This window comes from Mauremys reevesii, linkage group 1, assembly GCF_016161935.1.
Source record: "Mauremys reevesii isolate NIE-2019 linkage group 1, ASM1616193v1, whole genome shotgun sequence".
Classification (NCBI taxonomy): Eukaryota; Metazoa; Chordata; order Testudines; family Geoemydidae; genus Mauremys; species Mauremys reevesii.
This window is the reverse complement of record NC_052623.1, coordinates 256,843,531-256,869,386: the sequence shown is the minus strand read 5'-3', so window position 1 is coordinate 256,869,386 and position 25,856 is coordinate 256,843,531. Positions and strand designations below refer to the sequence as shown.

Genomic DNA, 25,856 nt, shown 5'->3' with positions numbered 1-25,856 from the left:
GGAGGAGGACCAGAAGAAAAGAGTAAAAGAGGAGAAAAGACTAGTTAGGAAGGAAGAGAGTGATCAGGAACAGTCAGCATGGATTCACCAAGGGCAAGTCATGCCTGACTAACCTAATTGCCTTCTATGATGAGATAACTGGCTCTGTGGATGAGGGGAAAGCAGTGGACGTGTTATTCCTTGACGTTAGCAAAGCTTTTCATACGGTCTCCCACAGTATTCTTGCCAGCAAGTTAAAAAAGTGTGGGCTAGATGAATGGACTATAAGGTGCTCAAAGGGTAGTGATCAATGGCTCCATGTCTAGTTGGCAGCCGGTAACAAGTGGAGTGCCCCAAGAGTCGGTCCTGGGGTGGCTTTGTTCAATATCTTCCTTAATGATTTGGAGGATGGCGTGGACTGCACCCTCAGCAAGTTTGCAGATGACACTATATTGGGAGGAGTGGTACATACACTGGAGGGTAGGGATAGGATACAGAGGGACCTAGACAAATTAGAGGATTGAGCCAAAAGAAATCTGATGCGGTTCAACAAGGACAAGTGCAGAGTCCTGCACATAGGATGGAAAAATCCCATGCACTGCTACAGACTAGGGATCAAGTGGCTAGGCAGCAGTTCTGCAGAAGATTGTTGCATAAAAAGAGTTTACAGTGGACAAGAAGCTGGATATGAGTCAACAGTGTGCCCTTGCTGCCAAGAAGGCTAATGGCATATTGGGTTGTATAAGTAGGAGCATTGCCAGCAGATTGAGGGACGTGATCATTCCCCTCTATTTGACATTGGTGAGGCCTCATCTGGAGTACTGTGTCCAGTTTTGGGCCCCACACTACAACAAGGATCTAGAAAAATTGGAAAGAGTCCAGTGGAGGGCAACAATAATGATTAGGGGGCTGGAGCACTTAACTTATGAGGAGAGGCTGAGAAAACTGGGATTGTTTAGTCTGCAGAAGAAAAGAATGAGGGGGGATTTGATAGCTGCTTTCAACTACCTGAAAGGGGGTTCCAAAGAGGTTGGATCTAGACTGTTCTCAGTGGTACCAGATGACAGAAAAAGGAGAAATGGTCTCAAGTTGCAGTGGGGGAGGTCTAGGTTGTATATTAGGAAAAACTTTTTCACTTGAAGGATGGTGAAGCACTGGAATGGGTTACCTAGGGAGGTGGTGGAATCTCCTTCCTTAGAGGTTTTTAACATCAGGCTTGACGAAGCCCTGGCTGGGATGATTTAGTTGACGATAGGTCCTGCTTTGAGCAGGGGGTTGGACTAGACGACCTCCTGAGGTCCCTTCCAACTCAGATATTCTATGTAGGTGATTTGCAGAATGTGTATGTAAATTTTTTACACTGTAGCATTTTGCCTGCTGTAAGACCAGGCATTAAGAATTACAATCTTGTGTTGCTACTACTTACAAACATTTTGAAATGAGCTGGGATTATAAGGAGCTCTCATTTTGCTTCAGGAAATTTGACTCTACTTTTTATGTGGAGATGCAAATCCTGAGGTCCATTGCTAACTTCAGTTTAAATGCATCATTTCTTTTTCCACCTCTCCCATCATCCTCTCCCTTTTATTCTCTCTCAGTATTTCCCCCATTACTTCTTTATTCTTGCTGCAGCCCCTTTTCTCCCACTTCTTCCCTTTTTCTTCCCCACAACCATTTGGTTCATCCTTTCTTTTTGTTTCCAATCTGTTTAATATTTTCAGTTTTCTGAAAGTGCTTGTTGGCCTGTACTCTATTCTGCCCTCAGAAACAGGGAATGTAGCTAATCCTTTTTGAGGCACTGCTAGTCTGGCCAGGATATGTGGGTGGGTAAGTGGGACTGGCCTGATAAAGAGGTAGAAAAATCTATTTACTCATTCAGGGTGAGTCCCAACATTTCTCACGTGAATGGTCTGCAGAATCTAAGCTTTCATTTAAGCACTCCTAGCTATCTTTGAGACACCACTGACTTCCTGAGGAAACTACAATCCATAGGTGATCTTCCAGAAAACACCATCCTGGCCACTATGGATGTAGAAGCCCTCTACACCAACATTCCACACAAGGATGGACTGCAAGCTGTCACAGCAAACCTGGTGACTGAACTTTGTGACTTTGTCCTCACCCACAACTATTTCACATTTGGGGACAATGTATACCTTCAAGTCAGTGGCACTGCTATGGGTACCCGCATGGCCCCACAGTATGCCAACATTTTTATGGCCGACTTAGAACAATGCTTCCTCCGCTCTCGTCCCCTAATGCCCCTACTCTACTTGCGCTACATTGATGACATCTTCATCATCTGGACCCATGGAAAAGAAGCCCTCGAGGAATTCCACCAAGATTTCAACAATTTCCATTCCACCATCAACTCAGCCTGGACCAGTCCACACAAGACATCCACTTCCTGGACACTACAGTGCTAATAAGGAATGGTCACATAAACACCACCCTATACCAGAAACCTACTGACCACTATACTTACATACATGCCTCCAGCTTTCATCCAGACCACACCACACGATCCATTGTCTACAGCCAAGCTCTAAGATACAACCGCATTTGCTCCAACCCCTCAGACAGAGACAAACACCTATAAGATCTCTATCAAGGATTCTTACAACTACAGTAGCCATCTGCTGAAGTGAAGAAACAGATTGACAGAGACAGAAGAGTACCCAGAAGTCACCTACTACAGGACAGGCCTAACAAAGAAAGTAACAGAACGCCACTAGCCGTCACCTTCAGCCCCCAATTAAAATCTTTCCAGCGCATCATCAAGGATCTACAACATATCCTGAAGGACGATCCCTCACTCTCACAGGTCTTGGGAGACAGGCCAGTCCTTGCTTACAGACAGCCCCCCAACCTGAAGCTAATACTCACCAGCAACAACACAACAAAAACACTAACCCAGGAACCTATCCTTGCAACAAAGCCCATTGCCAACTCTGTCCACATACCTATTCATAGGACACCATCATAGGACCTAATCACATCAGCCACACTATCAGAGGCTCGTTCACCTGCACATCTAACAATGTGATATATGCCATCATGTGCCAGCAATGTCCCTCTGCCGTGTACATTGGCCAAACTGGACAGTCTCTACCCAAAAGAATAAATGGACACAAATCAGACATCAAGAATTATCACACTCAAAAACCAGTTGGAGAACACTTCAACCTTCCTGATCACTCGACTACAGACTTCAAAGTCGCAATACTCCAACAAAAAAAACCTTCAAAAACAAACTCCAGTGAGAAACTGCAGAATTGGAATTAATTTGCAAACTTGACACCATCAAATTAGGCTTGAATAAAGACTGGGAATGGATGGGTCATTACACAAAGTAAAACCTATTTCCCCATGCTAATTTTTTTTCCCCCTACTGTTGCTCACACCTTCTTGTCAACTGTTGGAAATGGGCCATTCTGATTATCACTACAAAAGCTTTTTTTCTCCTGCTGAGACTAGCTCACCTTAACTGATTGCTCTCTTTATAGTTGGTATGGCAATACCCATTTTTTCATGTCCTCTGCGTATATAGATATCTTCCTACTGTATTTTCCACTACATGCATCCGATGAAGTGGGTTTTAGCCCACAAAAGCTCATGCTCAAATAAATTTGTTAGTCTCTAAGGTGCCACAAGTACTCCTCATTCTTTTTCTTTAAAAAGGAGTAAACCTGGAGTTTTCATAGAGCCCTGAAGGAGTTTGATGCCCAGCTTCCATTGACTTTAAAACCCCCAGCTTAAGCCCAGCCTCTGGTTGCAAAGGTAACTTTGGTCATGAAAAGCAAGGTTAAACTGATGCAGTGCTGCCTTTTAAGAGGGGGAGGGCAGGCAAGAGACGCTGAACAGCCAGCCACAACATGGTGAAGAGAAGACTGTTTAGAGACATGGGAGGCAAGATGTAGATTGTTTGGGCAGGTGCATACAGACACATGCTCTTTAACAGCAAGGTGAGTCTCTTTGTTGGGACACTGGATTTTTAGTTGAGCTAGTATGTTTTTGAAAAAGGGATTTTGCAGAGTTGGTCTAATGCAATATAGAGGAACAGTTCTCACTCATTATATTACCATACAGATTGTCAACATTTACAGCCACCTCTGATTTCTGTTTACATTCTTATACAATATTGATTTTTTTTCCTATTTGTTTGCTTTGCTTTTAATGGCAGATTAATTTCCGGTGCAAGCCAACTTTCCGAGAGGGGGGCTCCAGATCTCCAAGAGAAGTAAGTAATTTATGACTAACTGTTGCTCCCCTCTATGATTCGTGTACCTGTTCCTGGAGTAGGAACAGTGCTTTCAGACTCACTGGAGCCTTAGAAAGAGAACTGGCCCCCTTTGGGACACATTTTCTTCTTCACAATGAATATAAAAGGCACTCTAGACAAATAGCCACATTAGTTACATCAACAACATCAGTTTATTTTCTTTCCTTATTCCCTCATCCATTCTCTTTTTTTTTCCTCCCTGATCATTCTTTTTTCATATTCTCTTACTTATATTTCATATTCTTCCTTTCTTATTTCCTGTCTTTCAACCAGTCTTTCTGATTTTACTATCTCTGCAACTCTCCATTATTTCTTTCCTTTCTTTTACCCTCTTTCCCCTCACTTTGCCAATAGTATTTTCAGTGTTTCTAGTCTCTCGTTAGCTTACAGAATTAAAAATGACAACACCTCAAGAAATGCAAAAGTTAATTCCAACTGCAGTCTGAATTTGGCCACATTACAGATGTTGTATATTTTACAGTATTTATGCATGTATTTAATGACATAAACCCTAAGGAACATATTTAAGAAGAATAAACAGGCACAGAAAAAAGCACATGTGCAACAAAGTAGAGTCAATATAGCTGTTGAAACTTATTTCCTGTCTTCATGTCAGGCTTTCCCATTTTATTTCCCCGATGTTTAGATTTTTCTTTTTTTAAATAAAGAAAAGGAAGGAAAAAAGTTGAGCTGTTTTGCTTGTGTAATAACCCAGCGTCATTGATAAAACAGATAGTATTAGTTGTTAAAAAGAAGCCTGAGAGTTCAGGAAAAGATTTTAAAGTATAGGGTAGAGGGTACGGTATATAATACGGGCTAGACTGAGAGTTTACTCTGAACCCATAGCAGGGGACAGTGCATAGTTGTGCTGTCCCAGGAGCAGACCTGGTGACTCTTAGGAAGGGTTGGCAGGATTTAATTTTTATTTTTTAAATTATTTTGACCTTTAATATTGATGTTTATTTTAAGTGTCTTTTCATTTGTATCTACTTAAATGTTCACAGTTGCACAAAATCATGGATTTCAGCATTTTTTATTTTTATCCATTTAAATTTTCATAGTTGGGGAAATTATGGGGGTGTCAGACAATAATATTTAATAACAATAAATGTTGAGATTCAAAAGTTAAAGTTTTATGACGGTTAAAGCACAAATTGTCAACATCATGTGTCAAAATGTGCAAGACGGACAGCTTTAAATCAAACTGCAGTAAGATCTCAAGCAGTATATTTCTTTGCCTATGTTGATTACTATCGATGGAAATATTTTTCGTCGGTTTGCGTGTGTACAGTGAAATTGATGTTTATCAACACTGACCAATAAAAATTGAAACCTTCCAAGGCTGCTCTGAGGCTACATCTACACTTGGTGCTAGGGGTGTGATCCACAGCTTACACAGATGTACGCCAGCTCTCACTGAGCTAGTATGCTAAAAGTAGTAGTGTATTACTAGCTGCTCTGAGTACAAACCCTCCCGGACCCCATGGGTGTACACACACAAGATGGTTACTGTGCTGCCACTTGCTGCTGCCCATGCTACTGTGGCTACACTACAATTTTTAACATGCTAACTTGGGGAGAGCTAGCATAAATATGTCTCTGCTAGCTGGGAGTCACACCCTTCCAGGTGTAGATGTAGCCAAGTGCAAGGCTGCTGGGGAGCATGGGTACATACACTGGTTGCTAGCCCATCTACACCACTATTGTTACCCCTGTTAACTACATTAGAGCTAGCATGGGTATGCCTACTCAGGCTAAAGTCATCCCTTCACTTGCTGTGTAGATATACCCTTAGAGTTACAAACATATCTCCGGCTCTTCCCTTTCTCCAAGGGGAAGAAATCTGTTACTAGTCTGCACCGGATGCAGATTATATCCCCTTCCACATTAGCTCAGCTCTGCTGGCTGGTGTATTGAGGGGAAAAAAGTCGGGGCACCATGCATGGAAAGGGAGGTAGCAGCCCTGCAGATGCTGCTCTCCTTCCCTCCATGCTATGATCCATAGTGTGGGTAGCCCATGTTGGGAAATAAAGGAACGTCTGACACTCCCTTGTTCCCCTGTGTGGACCTGTAGGAAAACCCATGTTCTTGCCTTATAAGACCAAACCCAGCTTCCACTGAACTCATTGATGAACTTCTCCCATTGACTTAAATGGGGAGTAGAAGGGGGCCCTATGCCATAGGTAAACATAGTGTTTTAAGGACACTTCTTTTCCCTTGGCTGATATTATAATTGTCTTTGCTGGACTGTACTCTATTCTTTTTGTATGAGAGTAGCAGGGGGTTTGTTCTGTCCAGATTCCAATTTGGGTAATGAATGCTGTCTACCTAGATTCCTCCTGCACTTTCAGTTGTGTATGGTGTTTTCATTTTCCAATATAAACTGTTGGGTAGTACTGCTGCTTAATGGCTGCCACGTTTTGCTCCAAAAGTGACTGCAGTTCAGTCATGGCTGAAGTGATTCTTGTGTATATATATGGCTGGAAAGTGATCAGGAATGAAAGGTGCTCTGTAAAGGTAAGATGTTATCATTTATTAATGTTTTCATTTTGTCCCTTTCGTGCAGAACTTTGTCCGACATCACTGGGTGCATAGGCGGAGGCAGGAAGGAAAGTGTAAGCAGTGCGGAAAGGTAGGTGGTGTATGTACATCATAATGATTACGCCAGGATTCTCTAAACACTGATAGATTCAATTCAGCAGGTGGCTCTTCCCAACCACTTAATTATTCTATTCCAGCCCTCTCTTGAGCAGGGAATGGTGATCATGCCAAATGGGATGATGGGTTTTTGATGTGCACAAATGGGGACCAAAATGGTTACAGCAAATTCATTTTACTTGTGACCTGATCCCAGATCTCCAGAAGTGAAACGCTTAGGGCACTATAGTCCAGCACCATTCCTTCATCCCTGGTATGTAATTGTTCTCCGTGTGAGACTGAATTTGTCTCTGCTGTACAGACTCTGAAAACCCATTTCCAAAGGCCATAGAAAAGATTAGAGAAAACTTGTCTCCCTATAGGACCTTTTCTCCCATATCTTCCAGTCCTCCAAGCATCTAAGAGGTGCTGAAATTAATTTACACGTAATCATAACTTCCTTTCTCCAGAACTAGGTTATGCTACTGTCTCTCTTCTCTTCCTGAGAAGGGATAGCTCAGTGGTTTGCGCATTGGCTTGCTAAACCAAGGGTTGTGAGTTCAATCCTTGAGGGGGCCACTTAGGGATCTGGGGCAAAATCAGTACTTGGTCCTGCTAGTGAAGGCAGGGGGCTGGACTCGATGACCTTTGGTCCCTTCCAGTTCTATGAGATAGAAATCTCTCTTTTCTCAGGTTCAGCAGTTAATTATTGTGTGGACAAAGGGCGGTGCCCATGTCTTGTCAGGTTCCCCTTGGTATGTATTTTTTAGCCAGAACCAGAAAATCAGATGTAACAAACTGGCCCTGGATACTGAGCTAAGTTACTAGCTGCAGTAAAATGCAGTACCCTCTTCATGGCAGATGGCATGTGAGCACCAGCAGTGAGAGGCCTACATGCAGCATTCTTATGCTGACATGACACGTGATGACATTGGAGTCATGTTTCTGCCATTCTGGGAGTTGCTTTGTATCTCCAGTGCTGGTGTCAAAGGGATTCATTATGCTTGTAGAACAGTCAGTGTACCAGAACCAACACTTGATATATTCATGGTATCTACATGACCAGTCCAGACTGGAATTGACAAAAGACATGGCTCCCCTGAGATTGAGGTCAGTAGAATAGCACCTTAATACACACAGAGTTAAAGTTTGCATGCATGTGTTCTGGTAGAGCTCTCTGTCCAGAAACCAGGAAAGATAAAAGAAAACACGAGCAAGAAAAATGCCTTTATATTTTATTGGCAAAGTGACCTCCTCTATAACCAAATATTTGCTGATCTTGTGCTCTCCTACTTTTTGTGCTTCTATCTTTAAAACTCTCCTTTAACTTCCCCTGTCATGCAAGATAAAGGAGTCAGTCATTGAAATGAAATGGAAGTAAATTTAGAGCAGTAAAAGAATGTATTTTTCATGAAGTGCTTAATCATTCTGTGGATCTCATTATTGTAGGAGGTCATCAGTCAAATCCTATGCTGGAATTAGATAGCTAAAATATTTTAATGATAAAACATTAATAATACTAACTGTTATGCAAGATAAAGATTATGGGCCAATCACATCTCATACTTCTCGTCATAAGCCTGTGGTCAGGAATGAATTTCCCCATACATCATTTGCTTAGTGTGTTAGTTTATTTTTTTGCCTTACTTCTTTCTGAAGCATCATTGGCCACTGCTGGGAGGTGGGGTGGGGTGTGGGGGGGTAGGTTACTGGATTATATGGACCGATGGTTTGATACAGGATAGTGTATCATGAGATTTTTCCTGAGGTTTCTTATGAAAGCTCCCACCCTATCAGTGCTGGTGCTGGCCCACTGGGAGCCCTAAGCAGGAATACCCCACCCCCCGCAACACATACTAAGAATTAAAAGGGGACTCTCTTCAATTGCTTGGGGCCTGAAGTAATTGCTTAGTCTGCTTATGTCAAGTGCAAGCTCTGCACTTTATAAATCAATTGGAGAACAGAAATCGGAGGTGATTAACCGATGGTCTGTAGCTCCTTTATACTGTATATGGGAAGCTGCTAATATGACATTGACTCCAATTATTTGGACAGGTTGTGATCCCAATGCAATCTGGGGATCCAGGAGCTCTCTTCCTCCAAATATATTTCCTCCAGCCTGCACCGATGTGCTTTATTTTCACAAGAACTCACAACATGTAGTTTTACATGCTACACCTGAAAGGAGTGAATCAGGCATTAATGGAACAACCCCATCTCAAATACGGAGTTAGTGCTCCATCCCAGTGTTTCTCAAACTATGCAGTGTATTTCTTGTGGGATAATTCTACCTCTTTCAGGAGCGAGTGGAGGCAAACCAACCCAAGAACAGCAAAGAAAAAGTGAACTCTAGTTTTCTATGTTACTCAGAGGGGAGGCAGGAGGAAGCCTGGGGCAATGACCAGCAGGCTGATCAGAGGAACTTGAGTGGGAAACTCCAATATTTTAATCCCACTGTTCACCAACTCCCACTGTGGCCTTGGATAAATCACTTTACTGCATCAGTTTCCCTATATCTAGATTCAGGTTCTTAATCTTTACTAACTTACCTGACAGTAGGAGAGATTAACTTATATTTGTAAAGCAATTTGAGGAAGAATAGTGCTATTTTACTTCTAAGTAATCATTATTACATTTTTATTGCTGGATCATTTTCACTATTAACTCTATAAAAATCAAATAGTCTACAGAATAAATGAAAAAAATGATTCACCCAGAAACAAAGCAAGCTGCTCAGTTTAAAAAAATACCATTCATGGCCCTTGGAACAAATGCACCATATTTTGTTTTTTCTTAGTTGCAGCTTTGGGAGACAAGTATTTCCACCCACTTGGAAAAAAATGTTTCTATCCACCAGGGGCCAAAATACTTTTTTCAAAGGAAGGAGGAATTAAATTTATGAGAAACACTAAGAAATTCTGATCTCAGTGAATGAAGAAACTCAGGCCTGGTCTACACTAGAAAACTAAATCAACTTAATTACATCATTCTGGAGTGTGAAAAATCCACATCCCTGAGTGACGTAGTTAAGCCGACCTAACCCCCAGTGTAGACAGTGCTATGTCAATGGAAGAATTATCCTGTCCACCTAGTTACTGCCTCTCAGGGAGGTGGATTACATATGCCAATGTCAGAACCCCAGCATCTACACTGAAGTGCTACAGTGGCACAGCTGCAATGCTGTAACTGTACCACTGTAGAGTTTTAAGTGTAGACAAGCCCTTAGTTAGCAATCAATCTGCCCAGTGTCAGTCCTCAGTCTCTAACACTCCTGCCATACATACTATAGATCTGAGACTGGATTTTTGGGCCCACATAAAATGATGTACTAGGTTTGCCCAATCAGAAGGCAGTCCAGCTATTTGTGCTTGTGAAGTCAGTGGGCCTATTTCATAGACAGGACTGGTGGGTGAAGCCCACTAGCACAGTGAAAAGCCTGCCCCCCTCAGGTGAGAGAGGGGCCACTGAGCCCCAAAATCAACAGATTGTAGGGAACTAAAAATGAAGGAAAAAAAACAGGTATAGGTGTGGAGGTCCCAAGGTGTGATGCCTCAGGAGACTGAATTTGATCCATGGGCTCTGGTATGGGACATATTGTACAGTCTAGGCTAAGTATTGGGCAGACAACTGCAACATGCACCTTCTCACATTGCCCAGGCAGAGAGAGAATTCCATTCTTCTGAGTGCTGATTGTGGTCTCCTAAACCACATCTTGCAGGGACAAAATAGATAAGTTTGGGCCCTTCACTTGGATAAGTGAAGGGCCCAAATTTGGATAATCCAGTTAGATTATTTTTGTTTATTGTTTTAATTCTCTTTCTTCATGGCACTGACCAATAATATCTGCCTGCTCCTCTGCACCTGCCTGCCCTCCTCCTCCCTCCCACAGAAGCTACGATAAGAGGCATGCTGATTACTGAAGCAGTGGAGTAGATGTTCCCTGGCACTGTTACTAAATCAAATTTTAATAACTCTTCAAACAACTCCATTTTAGACCTGGACACTGGATGTCAGCTAGGGGATTCAAGTAAAGCTTAGGTTATCTGCTTAGTTTATCAAAAAGAAGATTGAGAGGTGACGTGATTATGGTGGACAAGTCATTGACCCGCATGGGGAGAAGATACCAGATAGTAAAAGGCTCTTTAACCTAGCAAAGAAAGGTATAACAAGCCAAGGGAGGCAAGAAGTTAAAGTCAGACAAATTCAAATTAGAAATAAAACACTTTTTTTTTTTAACAATGAATGTGGTTAACTATTGGAACAAACGACCAAGGGAAGTGATGGATTCTCCATCTCTTGATGTCTTCAAATTGAGACTTGATGCCTTTCTGGAAAATATATACTTTAGTCAATCACAAGTTATGGGGCTCAATACCGGGGTAGCTGGGTGAAGTTTCACAGCTTATATTATACATGCTATCATACTTGATGATGTAATGGTCCTTTGTGGCCTCAAAGCATAGAGCTGGTTGGGAATTTTCCATTGGAATGATTTTCAGATGAAAAAATGCAGTTTCTGCTAAATTGAAATTTTCCATGGCAAAATCTCAGTTTTGTGAAAAAAAAAATTGATTTCCTGATGGAAAAATTTGAACAAAATATTTTGTTTTGACTTGATTTGACTCAAATTGGACTATTTTGTTTTGTTGAGATGATCTGAAACATTTTTTGAATCAGTTCAGTATAGGGTGACCAGACACCAAGTGTGAAAAATCGGGACGGGGGTTGGGGGTAAAAGACGGCTATATAAGACAAAGCCCCAAATATCAGGACTGTCCCTATAAAATCAGGACATCTGGTCACCCTATAAACATTAAACTGCATTTCCCTATCAGCACATTGCTGATGGTAGTCATAGCTGAGGCCCTCGTTCCCATAGTATTGGAGGACTACATTTCCCATACTCCATGTGGATTTTCCTCTTCCCAGGCTCTGTGTGGTACATCATGGGAGTCACATGATTCTGGGTGCATCAAGGGAGATGGTAGTCTGGCCAGGGAGCCTGGCCCATATGGAAGAGTGGGGGCATCAGTCTCATGAACTACAACTCCCACAAGAAAATGTGCCACAACTGAAAAATTCAATATAAAGTTGAAATGACTCAAAGCAAAGTGTTTTGGGTCATTTCAACAAACTAAAATGAAACATTTTGATTTTGGGAATGTTGAAATTCTTTGCTTGAAAATATCTAAATTTAAAGGTTTTGACATTTACGTTCTATAAAAAAAAATTGAAATTGTAACTTTACATCCAGTTATGAGACAATACAAATGTTGAAATGTTGGTATTTCTTGCAGGATGGAAATTCTAAATTTCACACAGTTCTATTCAAATCTATGAAAATAGTTTTTCTCTCTTTACTGATTCTTCTTTTGCAACTTTGCTACAAAGTTGTGGGGGATTGGAGGAAGAAGACAAATTTGGGAAGTGTGTCCAACACCTCTGTTTTTAGGGTATTATAATTCAGTATTACATATATTAAATGATAGGAGTCACTTCAAATTTTCGATAAAATGCTATCTTGTCCCCAGGTAGAATCTTCTAACTTTGAGGTTGATAAGATGTTTGTTATAGATTTTTATTGTGGAGTCCAAAATTGGTTATATAATGGAAACTAAGTAACAACCTTAACTATGGCACTCCATAATAGTAGGGGAGCTAAATAACAATGGTGGATTTAACCTGTTGGGTGTTTATGAACTGTGTATGTCATGATATTCTGTTCATTACAGTAATGTGCAACAGTTCAGAGCCCCCAGGGACCTTAGTCCATTCATAGGACATCCAGGAGATGTGAAAGACTGTATATGACTGCCCTGAACTGATCTAGCTCAGTCATGTGCTAAACTTTCTCATGTGATGAGAAGTAGGTGGATGTGATGGAAAGCAGCTTAACCCTTCCTCTCCTATCTCTTCCTGCCATCCCAGGGATTTCAGCAAAAATTCTCCTTCCACAGTAAAGAGATTGTGGCCATCAGTTGTTCCTGGTGCAAGCAGGCGGTAAGTGGCTAGAACTGAGGTTGGGAGGTGGGGCTGTGTAAATGCTGGGGGTAGTTTTACCCACACAGGATCATCATGTTTGACTTCATTTATCCTGGTCATTTTATGTGCTCATTTATTAGGGAAAAGAGCCCCCTAGAATCTCCCTTATTTGTACCCTTTCTATTTCTTCTCCCCAAGGATGCTACACCTGGGTAGTCTGTTCTTCTGGTGGAGGAGAGCTGAATGTAGCTCCTTCCTTTTGGAGTATAACAAGACCACTCCTGGGGTAACAAGAGGGTTAGCTCTCAAGCACTCCATTGCTGTTACTGGTTCAGAGAATAAGGGATTCCCATTTTGTATAATATTGCCTGTTTAGAATTTGGTCTTACTACCGCTATGTGTATGTAAGCAGGGATGTCTTTTGAGGGTAGGGGACGTATTTGACAAAGGATGAGAAAATGGGGAGGTGAGGTTTTTTTGTTAATGTTCTTAAGACTCTCTTGGTCCAGAGGACTGGGAAAAGAAGTTGAGCTGGGTATATTCCTCAGTGCCTCACACATCTCCCAGTTTCTTCTGTCCCCACCATGCCTTTCTCTCTCCCTCTTTCTCCTTTTCTTGCACTCTGTCCCCCTCACTGATGCTCTGCTCTCCCTTCACTAGTTTCACAACAAAGTCACCTGCTTCATGTTACATCACATCGAGGAGCCGTGTTCCCTGGGGGCTCATGCTGCTGTCATTGTGCCTCCCACCTGGATCATTAAGGTGAAGAAAGCTCAGGTAACCGCATGCTGATGTCTGTTTCTGATGCTGTTTGGCAGCTCAGGGCGAGCCTGGCTTCTGCTCCTGGTTACTCCTCCACAAAAGCATGTTTGTTTGCCCTGTCCATGCCCCTCACACCTAGCTACACCCATGATGATTATGAACCTCTATCTCACTCTTTCATCTACCCCTCCGGAAGGATTCTTTCATTGTCTGGTTTGGGGCAATAAGTGATCGACCTGATTTTGGCACTAAGCAATCCAGTTCATTCTTCTTATTGCGAGCTCATCTAACGGACTGCAAGAATCCTCTATGTTTTAGGTACTCAAGCATGTTTCACTAAGTAGAGCTGGGCAAATACAGGAAAAAACGCTTTCCACAAATATTCGGTTGAATTGAAACATGAATTGGCCGTGGCTGTGCTCACTCCTCTTTTGCATTCACTTTCCATGGATGTTTGGATGATCATGTTTTACTCACATGAATGCTTGCTGAACATTAAGCTTACATGCTCAAATGCTTGCAGATGATGAGTTTTCAGCTTGTCAGCGTTTGCACCAGATTTGGTATATCTTAGATGGGACAAGACATTGCTCAACACAGTAGGGGAAAAAGGGTTTCCAGAGCCCCTTTCCAGAGAAGGTGCTGATTGCATTCTTCACAAATAGGGTCACCCGAGCAAATGGAGCTACTTTACATGTGGGTGGGTGGGGGGATGGTCAATAATTCAGAACAGTAAATGCAATGTACTTGGTGTAATTTATCCCCAGACTCCTATTCAGAGTGAATGCACAACACTGGTCTATGATGCAAAGGACACAGCCATTTTTATTGATAATACCCAGTTTAACTTAAATTATTGGGATAGACTAGAAAAGGGACATGGGAAATAACTGATGGGAGAGTTAGTTCTCTTGGCAGCCCCATGTGTTTTGTTCCCAGGACCTACCAGGTATCCTAATTAGGATGTTCCCTTTCCCAATAAGTGAGACTTGATTCATATGGCATACGACCCGTGCATGGGATAGACAATTACCCAGGCTCCCCGCAGGGGTGGTATGCGGTTTTGATGCCCGTGTTGCTTCTCCGTAGCCCCATGACTTATGTCACAAAATTTGCTGTGACAAAAATGCCAAGCCACCAGTCCTCAGATTACTGAATCCTATCTTAATCAAGTGATCTAGAGACCTCTGACAGGCTGCTTGAAGGAAGAACCACCAGAATAGATGCTCTCTTGTGGTGGAAACCTCTCAAAGGGCTGAATGCTAATGGCAGAGTGTGATCAGGAGCCCCCTGGAATGTAAAAAAACCCAAAACCTAAACCCACCAAGGAAACCGAAATCAGGGTGAGAAAAGCCAACCCTAGTAGGAATTTATAGATTCATAGATTCCAAGGCCAGAAGGGACCACTGGCATCATCTAGCCTGATCTTCTGTATAAAACAGACCAGAGAACTTCTCTGAAATAACTACTGTTTGAACTAGAGCATATTTTTTAGAAAATCATCCAATCTTGATTTTAAAATGGGCAATGATAGAGAATCACCACAACCCTTGGTAAATTATTCCAATGGTTAATTACACTCATTGTTAACTGTTTATGCCTTATTTCCAATCTGAATTTCTCTAGCTTCAGTTATAAGACATATTTTTCAGTCCTTTAATCATTCTCACGCCTCTGCTCTGAACCCTCTCAAATTTATCAATGTCCTTTTTGAATTGTGGACATTAGAACAAAGTTTTTAATTTTCAGTTTTTCAGTGAAAAGTCATAATTTTTCACTGAAACTGCCCCCACCACTAGTTTCTGACCAGCTCTAACTTGTGAATTAACCCATCTACACAGTCTGGATTTCTGATAGTATCAGACATTCACAGCAATCAATCTATGGAGAAAATAAATAAAAACTCATAAATAAATTAGAGGAAATTTAATGAATGAATAAATATGTGGAAACAGAAATCTGTTTGTAGATGTTCCATGACCTGAAATAAATATGTCTAGTAACATTTTTACTATAAATTATTTGCTCAGCTCCACTTATTAACAACTCAGACTGGTCACACAAGTCCTGGACTGGATTTTCTACTAATTTAAAATGGATTCTAGCAATGTCCCTTACTTCCTTTTGGTGGTTGTTTCTGAGCAAACGAGAGCTTCATGAAGAGACTCTTCACCTAGTTTTGCTTTCTGTTTTTATTATTTTTCCATGATCATTATATGGCCCATGGGTTACCACCTTTCTAATACTCTATTTGAATAAAGAACAGGCCCCCGTCTCACTCCCGGCAGTGTCTTGGTGATGCAACATCCTGATGTAGTTGCATGAGGTCAATTTGCCTAGGTGACCTGCTGCCTGTACTAAAATGGGAAGTTTTTGCTTCTTGCAAGCTTCTATTTGCAGGATGAAGGAAATTCAGAACAATTTGGATAATTTTGGAACAGGTGGTATCCCTGTATGTAATGACCCATTTATATAGATGGCAAATTCTCAATATCTCCTTCATGATGTTCATTGTCTGAGCCTCTTCTGTAGCCTCTCTAACGATTTTCAGTGCCTCTGGGTCTGGTTTCCTGGAGTTCAGATAAATTATGTGTTCCAGTTAGAAACTGCAGGTATCTACAGTGGCTAGTGTCCTTTTTTTATATTTGATATTTGGCAGCCTGAATGTTGTTAAACAGACTTGGACCGTGTGTGTGTGTGTGTGTGTGTGTGCGCGCGTGCGCATGTTGGAGAGAGGAGCAGTTGATGAGAAGGATCTGGGTGATGAAGTTACAGAGCCAGCCCTCCTTCTGAGGTTCTGGATACAAAGCAGAGGCAGTAATTGTAACTGGGTCCCAATGCTAAGAAAGGGTTTATGATCAAGGTGAGTGAATCTGCTTCTTTCCTTTCTCTTTGGAACCTTCATAAGGAGCTTGCAAAAGCTGTCTACTACTGGACTAATTTAGTACTTCTTACTTTATTGCTGGCTGAAGCCAGTGATGTGAGACTATTATCTGTGCCTCATTTCAGTTTGTGAACTGCCTGAAGATCATAGGGTCAGACTTTTATCGATGTTGTGTACCTGCTGCTCCCGTTCAAGTGATTTGGAGCTACTGAGGCTCAGAACCTCTGAAAATTAATGATCATCCTCAGTTCCAATTTATGGAAGGGTTTGGGGTGTGCATGGCTAGTAACCATCTCTGCTGTTAAATCTGCAGCATTCTAGATGCAAGGATCTACCTAAGACTGTCAGTTCACCACCTGACATTACTCAAGGAGGGCCCTGTCCTACTCCTTCCATACATCTATCTAAGTGGGCTTGGAACACTTCCAGTGACCATGATGTAATATGATCTGTGCTTCTTATCTTTGAAGAAGGACAAAATTATTGTCACCAAGGAGATTTTTCCTCTTTTAGAGACAATCCAGGATTTACATACAGGCCTCTCCACTTACAGGTGTTCTTTACTGTAAATAGAATGGCACCGAATAGCATTTAGTTTTTGTCAAAATGCCCATACTCTTCCTGTGGAGAAGGAAGACTTCGATATGGACAAGATGGCACATGCAACAACTTCTTCAGCTCACCATGTATACCCCAGTGGTTTCCCAGGGCTGCTATTCTTTTGCCAGTTTGAAATGAAGCCTTGCACATTTATAACCAGTGCCCCTGCCTCTTACCTGTTGTATAGCTACTGTTGCTAAGTTGTAGCAAACATTCAGGCTCTCTAAACATCACAAAAATAGGCATACTTAAACACTGTGGTGTAATATAGTTTTGACAAAACCACATTGTCTTTTCTTGGCAGTGTATGCAGATACAAAACACTATTATATTTTAATCCTGGTAGATACAGAGACCAAGGCATGTTCTTCTATCAAAGTTATAATATGTTTTTTTGTGTGTCCACAATGGCAAAAAAGCAGCTATGTTACAACATGATTTGGCAACAAATATATTTACACATGGTTATTTTTAATGAGGATAATGCTACTTTACCTAATTGTCCTGGCTTTATCCAGAAGAACTATACTGGGTTTAATTCCTTCCACAAAATAGCAGATTGTCAGCTTCTTCCAGTAAAATAATTAAGTATAATCAATGCCTCTAATATAGTGCTAGCTCTTTATATATAGTGCTTTTCACCGGTAGAACTCAAAGCCCTTTACAAAGGAGATAAGTAACATTATCTTGATTTACAGATGAGGAAACACTAATTTTCCCAAGGTCACCAAGCAGGCCAGTGGCAGTGCTGGGAATATAGGCCAGATCTCCTGAATCCCAGACCAGTGCTCTATCCACTAGGCCACACTGCTTCTTGCTCTGTGACAAGGTTTCAAGAAAAAATCCTCCCAGGGATAAGATCTGAAGAATGAATCTAAGAATCTCTACAGTGATTACTACAAATGAAGCAGTGTTTTTTGCTTCATTACACTGATTTTAAACTTCATATCCTCCTTCTGTCTGATTGCACTGTTTGAGAGTGAAAAAACTAGTAGGATATATATGATCCATCTGTGACAGGTTGGATCACAGAAACCCCCTTGGGAGCTGCCAACTGATGTGCCAAGACTACTTCTGCCCCTGCTTTCCTGCCTTGTCAGCTTAAGACTTCAGTGGCCTGCCTGGTTTGAGCCATACTTGCTAACCTGCGGCAAACCCAGACCCAGGTCTGAATCACATACCCTAACAGCTTTAGGCTTGACTGAAAGCAGCTTACAGAAGTGTTCTTGCCTTTAACACTCAGATGCCCAACTCCCAATGGGGTCTAAACCCAAATAAATCCATTTTACCCTGTATAAAGCTTATAAATTGTTTGCCCTCTATAACACTGATAGAGAAATATGCACAGCTGTTTGCCCCCCCCAGATATTAATCCATACTCTGAGTTAATCAATAAGTAAAAAGTGATTTTATTAAATACAGAAAGTAGGATTTAAGTGATTTCAAGTAGTAACAGACAGAACAAAGTGAATTACCAAGCAAAATAAAATAAAACACGCAAGTCTATGTCTAATATAGTAAGAAACTGAATACAGATAAGACCTCACCCTCAGAGATGTTTCAATACATTTCTTTCACAGACTGGATGAATTCCTAGTCTGGGCACAATCCTTTCCCCTGGTACAGCCCTTGTTCCAGCTCAGGTGGTAGCTAAGGGATTCCTCATGATGGCTGCTCCACTTTGTTCTGTTCCACCCATTTATATATTTTTTGCGTAAGACGGGAATCCTTTGTCCCTCTGGGTTCCCCCCACCTCCTTCTCAATGGAAAAGCACCAGGTTAAAGATGGATTCCAATTCAGGTGACATGATCACGTCACTGTAAGACTTCATTACCCACTTGCCAGCACACACGTATACAGGAAGACTTACAGGTAAAACAGTGCCATCTGCAGTCAATTGTGTGGTTAATGGGAGTTATCAAGATTCCAAGCTACAATTAAATGGCCCACACTTTGCATAATTACAATAGGCCCTCAGCATTATATTTCATATTTCTAGGTTCAGATACAAGAGTGGTACATTTATACAAATAGGATGATCACACTCAGTAGATTATAAGCTTTGTAATGATACCTTACAAGAGACCTTTTGCATGAAGCATATTCCAGTGACATCGACATATTTTCATAAAGTCATATAAACTGCAACATCACACCATCCACCTACCCCTGTCAGTGCAGCCTTATAGCAAATGATGCTTTCTAGTGCACTTTCATATGCACCAAAGCAGGGGAAGTTTAGAGCACTTTTATAGAGCCAGTCTCTTGCTTCTTAGCATAGGTGCAACATGCCTCAGATGGCATGTGACCAGGCTTCATAACTAAATTTGGTCCACTGGTTGGATTATTAGCTTCCCTGGCTTGGGCCAGGTATTGACGGGGAGTGCAACGTGAATGCTGATCCCTTTATGCATGGTGAAAAGCAACAGGAAAATTGGCTGGTTTGAAACACCAGAGCTGGTCACTGGGGAATCAAGCATTGAATCCTGTAAATACACTATTTATTGCAATGGGACTGTTGGCTGAAGATGAAGGTTGAGTAAAACCAGCAGATTCTGATGAATAGCTTTGCTGTGTCCACTCAGAGTTCTCTGGGCCAGGGAAACTTTTCTCAGTAGGGATGTCTAGATCAATTTGGATAAAATAAGAGTGACTTGAACTTTTTTGGGGACAAAAATGGAATGGAACTTGTTCACTTCTTGAGGTTAGAAGTTCTGCAAATTTTCTTCTAATTTTCTGCCCCACTGTGCTTCCTAGTTTTTAATAGACTAAGCTGAAATACTGTGGGGAAAGTCCATTTTCTCAGTGTTTCCAACTCAGCTGAAACTCAGCACTGTGTGAATAGGGAGAAAATTTATAGGGATATGGCTATAATTAAAAAAGTAATTAAAAAAGAAAAGCCTCAATTTGGTTGGCTCTGACCATTTCAGCACATTTCTGTCATCCATCATCAATGAAGTTTGCGCTATTCTGGGGAATTGTTTTTTTTTTCATAGAATCATAGGACTGGAAGAGACCTCAGAGGTCATCTAGTCCAGCCCCCTGCACTCATGGCAGGACAAGTATTTTTAGTTAACTGCAATTTTTGGGTAGGTCCTACAAAGTATCTATTTGTTTTAACTAATTTTTCTGCAATAAAGTGGCAGAGGTTTTTGTTTTAGAAAAATGAAACCCTTAAATATTAAGAATTCAGAGGTTTTCTATCAGATTATTACACTAGTTTCATGGTAGGTCAGGTTTGACTTTGTCTGCCAGCATCATATGCAGTGGTGGCATGCATTATGTTGAGTCATGGTGGTCACCACAGCTAAAACTGGGGTTTTGTTTTGTTTTGCTTTTGTTTTGGTTTTTAAACATGAAAAAATAGCTCATTTTATCATGTTTTATTACATTTTTGTGTAGGTGGTCTCCATACCAGGAGACGAGCCTGATTGGGAAGGAGACTGGAGCCCCGGAGGGAAAACGGGCGTCTCCTACCCCTATTGGGAGGGTTGGCAGGTACAACATGTGGTGTTATGTGAGTCTTTGGGAGTATCTGATTTTTTTCTCCCCACGGCGTGGGAAAGCTTCCAGTTCCAAAGCACCAGTCTGGTCTCCGTGTGTGGCTTTCTCCATCAATGGTGATGTGGAAGTGTAAAGCATGAGACGCATGTGATCTAAACTTCAAGCATGTGCCAGACACTGTATCATTCTCCAAACGGACCATGCATGAAGGAGCTTCTTAAATGAGGCTACTTCTGGGGCTGACTTGATTTTTTGTTTTCCTTTTCATGTATCCTTTTTTTTTTCCTTTTTCATAGAACTCATTAAAAACTTCAACCCGGCGGAAGAAGAGAACATCCTTTAAAAGAAAAGCCAGCAAGAGAAGCAATGAGGTAAGTCCTAATTAATAGTATTTGAAAGGTGGACTGAATGGATATTTTTATCTCTAGACTGCCAGTTAAAATCTAGCATGTCTATCAATCAGCCAGCCCAGGTTGACCTATCCTCCCATCTTTAGATGGGACGCATAGATTCATTCTCTAGGGTAGAATAGGCTAGAATGAATAGTTGAGGCATGATGAGGGGGTGCACAGGGAATCTTGTCTATGCTATAGCGATTTTCTAACTAAAAGTTACAGGGGTTGTTAATCTAGCGGCTTTCATGACCACAAAAGCCTCTAAAAACAGAATTGAGAATGCTTTGTGATTTTTTTTTTGCTAAAGATTTTAGGATTAGTTTTGTATAGCTCTAATTAAAGTACTCTGCCACTCTGATTTTGCAGGAAAACAAAGGACGACCATTTGTGATAAAGCCCATCTCTTCGCTGCTCATGAAACCACTGCTGGTGTTTGTCAATCCAAAAAGTGGAGGGAATCAGGTAAAGGCATCAACTTGATCCCAGTCGCAAAGTTTCTACGAAGACCTTTAAATTATGTGTCAAGAAGTGATTTCAGGTGAGGCACAGAAAGGGAGGATTGCATGTGACCTGGGATGCAGACTCCTAGAATGGAGGCCTGGACCCTTCTTGGTGAATCTTCTTCCCACCAGAATTGAGGTTTGGATTGTTCAGTGTGATCTTCCTCTCAGATTTTGATTCTTTGAGAGGAAACCAGAATAGCGGCTTGGAGTCTTTCAGGAAATCTCAGTCTTTCCACAGAAATGGAGCTCTCCGATTCTCCAAAGTAATCGCTGGTCATCCTCCTTCCCTACCATTGGTTTGGTTTAATCAGAGAAATCTCTCAACGTCCCTTGGCTACGTACCTTATGTTGTAAAGCCACATAGTCCTGAACTGTAAATATGTTGGAAACAGTGCTCTAGAAACTGAGTTTCAGAGCATAACACTGTTGCTTAGGCATATTGCTCCATTATCGAGCTGTAAGTAGCATCCTGAACACTTTGGTCATGCAAGTAGAGCTGAAGTAAACAGTGGGTTTATACATCATTACAAAAATTTCAAAATTCCATGCAAAGGAAAATTCTGACTTTTTTTTTGTTTAGTTTTGATTCTGACCTTTTAAAACATTTATGTTCTATTATAATATAAAATAAAATGTTGAAATGAAACGTCATTTTTAAATGAAAAGTAAAAATGTTTGTTTCAGGAAATGTTGAAATGGGATCTTTCAACATTTCCAGAACTTTTTTTGTATGCTTTTCTCCAAAACAAAATTTCAACAAACTTGGAACTATTTCACAAAACATTTTGATTTTGCTGTAACTGGGATTTCTGATGGAAAATGGTTCCACCACAGTTTTTCCAACTAGCTCTACTGTGAATTTGAAGCCACTACACATGTGCATATTATATTCAATGGACATATGTTGTTGTTGTTCATATTACCGTAACACCTAGGAGCTTGAGTCATGGACCGTGACCCCATTGTGCCAGGCACTATAAAAACACAGAATAAAAAGGCAGTTCCTGCCCCAAGAGGCTACAAATACAGAAAGAGTGGGATGGTAGGTGACGTGATTGTTCCCTAGGGCAATCATCTGTCACAATGGATAGTTTTTGCTTTGGCTTGCCAGTAAATACTCCTTTTTTGTTTGCTTTTATTCTGTAAAACACAAATGAATGAAAGGTACTATGAAGATTAAGTTAATAATGATAAATATTATTACGTATAAGAGTCATTATTTCATTTGCTCATTTATTTTCCTTCCATTTTCTATCCTAACAGGGCACTAAGGTTCTCCAGATGTTCATGTGGTATTTGAATCCACGCCAAGTCTTCGATCTCTCTCAGGAAGGGCCAAGAGATGCGTAAGTACTGAAGCGTTTAACATTGCCAACATCCTTCTTTGCTTGTTAAGTATTTGGGCAAAGGGTAGGTTGGATGGGGCTTCCTGATAGTAATAGGAAGATTGGCCAGGCTTATCAAAGTGTGACCCACTGTTTAAGGGCCTGATTCAGCAATGCAGTTAAGCACATGCTTGTGTCCATCCTTATTCAGCAAAGGACTTAAGTACCTGCTTAACTGCACATTTCATTTTCCAAAAACTTCTATGTGGGTTGTTTTTGTGCAGAGCTAGAGATTAAGCTATAAATGTGATATGGGTCAAAATGGTCTCAGTCAAGGTAGTGCATGGCACTCACTAAATCTTTGGGAGAACCTAAACTGAGAGTGGTGTTTAAGAAAATGTACATTTTGTACAGTTTGCTTGCACCAGTACAGAAAAAACAGCTAGAGCTTTCCCATTCCCACCATTTTATATGCTTTAAAGCTCAGTTCTTGTAAGTGCTCTAAAATCTGGATGGTTACTTGGATTGCTTTGAAATTTGGTGTGGCTCATGGAGGTATGGGGTAGCATTAGTGCTCCAAATTTGGGATTATTTGACCAATGGGTTCCCAAGGTACAGGCCCTGTGAAAACAATTTCCTTCTGCTGTCTTGTTCTGTTAAACTGAAAGGTACTAATGACTGGATGCACAGACCTCATTGAAATTGATGGCTGTGAACTGACCCTTCAATTATCATAAGGAAGGATAAATTAATCACAAGCCCCCACCTAAAACAAAAAGAATTTGAGATTGAGTGGCTAGAAGTTGCTTCAATTTGTGAGTCATGAGTGGCAATTTTATTTTGGAGGGAATGTAATCAAAATAAAAAAAATTAGACATGTGAATGCTTGGTGGGAGGGGAAAGGTATTAGGCGTCAGTGGGAGGGCTATGGGGAGGGGCATAAATAGGGATGGGTGGCAGAAGAGGGAGCTCAGGTGAGGGAAGAGTTCCGGGGTAGAGGGACACTGGGAAGAGGCATGTGGGGGTGAGTGGCAGGAGAACTGGGGTAGAATAGGAGCAGGGGCATCTGTCAACCCCACAATTTCCCCTCCCAGATGTGTGCCCAGATCTAGGGGGCTCTTATACCTCTAGTGAGGGTCTTGGCCCCTTGTTGCATCCCTCATATGAGCTGAGATATGGGGCACCTTGCCCCACTGGTGGTGTCCAAGATTCTCCTGCTGCCCCCATGTGTGAGCCAGGATCTGGGGGCTCAGGGCCCATCAACAGGGGTTGGCCCCTCTTTACTTGCCCCTCATGAGAGTTGTGTTCAGGGGGGAGTGTGCCCATTTGGGAGGGTCTGCGGCCCCCCTCCATGCCTCCTATGTGAGGCAGGATCTGGGGAAGTCCTGCCCCTTTGGATAGGAAGCTGAGAACAAACCTACTTTGTGCGTATCCCAGACTCTAAACCTCTCCTGAGGGAGATGAGAACACCTACTGAGATGAATGGAGCAGTTCACACACCTCAGAGCCACTGTTCCAGGCTGTATTCATCTCCAGAGTCTCCTGTGATGCAGCTGGATGTGCAGGGGAAACCTGTCACCTTCATCCCCCCTCTATCCTTCCTCGTTAAAAGACTTCTCTTCCAACTGCTCTAAAATCCGGGTGCTTGTGTGGATTTTTCTTGGAATTTGCTGTGCCTTGTGGGATTGCAGAGTAGGGTTAATTCCCAGATTAGGGGGGTCATTTGAGCAAGGGATTCCAGAGTTATAAGCCCAGAAAACTTAACTATTTTCCAAAAAGTTTCTAGGTGTTTTCTGTCTTTGTGCAGAGCTAGAGATAAAACTATTGCAGTGATATGGGTCAATATAGTCTCAATCAGTCAATTTTTATATTGGGTATTGCATGGTACCCACTAAGTTTTTGGGGGACCAAAATTGTCAATAGTGTTTAAGAGCATGTTCACTTCCATGGGCGGCGGGTGGACCCTCCTCTTCGGGGAGGCTAGCCTCACGGCCCTGCTCCTGCGAGATGAGGCCCTGCCTCCTGCGGCAGGAGCCCTGAGTCCCCACTGCCACCTCTTCCCACAACTGGAGAACCCCCGGGCTGACTGGAACCCTGAGCTGTCCCCCACCGCCAGAGGAACCCTGGGCCACCCCGAGTCCCAGGCCAGCACAAGTCCCAGTTGGCTGACCGACCAGAGCTCCAGTGATGCCGGCTGGATCAGCCCCAGCCTGGCGTCCCAAGGCAGTGGCTCCACCAGTGTTCTCTTCTTTGCTTACGTAAATGTGGGAATCATTAGAATCATAGAAATACAGAGCTGGAGGGGACCTTAACAGGTCATTTAGTCCAGCCTTCTGTGCTGTGGCAGGACCAAGTGTACCTAGACCATACTTGACAAATATTTGTCTAACCTGTTCTTAAAGACCTTCAATGATGGGTATTGCAGGTCAGAGCAATTACATCTGTATTCACCATTTATGGTCCAGCAAAGGCACCTATTCTCAAACTCTCAGTTCCCCAGCCATCAGCTCTCTTGGGTGGAGACCCATGTCTCCCTGCCAACTGGGGTTTTTCCAGGCTGCACAGTTCCCTGCTACACTGTGTTGTTACTTAGCAAGGCAGACTGCCTCAGCAGGTCTGCTTTGCCTTCCTTCCTCAGAGACTACAAACAGCATAACTGCCCATAGTTGTTGCCACACAACTCTTTCTAAGCAAGTGCATTTATTCTTAAGGGACGAGGATTATAGGGAAAACATATTAAAAACAATGAAAGAACCTACACACGTGGTAATAAGCTTACAAGGAATCGCCCCAGCTGCAACAAGGGCTCTGGCTGATGAACAATCCTTCAGACCCTTCTGTGGTCACAAGTTCATAACAGATGTGAATCTGGGAGTTACTCCTTTTATGCTGTTTGAGCCTTTTGATTCCGGGAATAGGTAATTCATAGACAAAGGTCCCTTCCTTGGGGGCAAGCTTCAAAATATTAGGTCTGGAGATGGACATTTGTATTGCTCTTCTCC

General features: G+C 41.9%; 1 protein-coding gene across 5 annotated transcripts in view; it reads left to right on the top strand.

Annotated features, from left to right (window-relative positions):
- Window positions 1-25,856, top strand: part of DGKI (diacylglycerol kinase iota) — a 293,322-nt gene that overhangs the window by 126,319 nt on the left and 141,147 nt on the right. For 3 of the 5 annotated variants that reach the window (XM_039520214.1, XM_039520218.1, XM_039520217.1), the window contains exons 5-12: window positions 4,163-4,219; window positions 6,828-6,893; window positions 12,827-12,898; window positions 13,541-13,657; window positions 20,530-20,625; window positions 20,928-21,002; window positions 21,393-21,488; window positions 22,793-22,875. In XM_039520214.1, coding sequence (XP_039376148.1) covers window positions 4,163-4,219; window positions 6,828-6,893; window positions 12,827-12,898; window positions 13,541-13,657; window positions 20,530-20,625; window positions 20,928-21,002; window positions 21,393-21,488; window positions 22,793-22,875 — 662 coding nt within the window. The remainder of the gene's footprint in view (window positions 1-4,162; window positions 4,220-6,827; window positions 6,894-12,826; window positions 12,899-13,540; window positions 13,658-20,529; window positions 20,626-20,927; window positions 21,003-21,392; window positions 21,489-22,792; window positions 22,876-25,856) is intronic. The other 2 variants (XM_039520216.1, XM_039520215.1) reach the window with 2 other exon arrangements.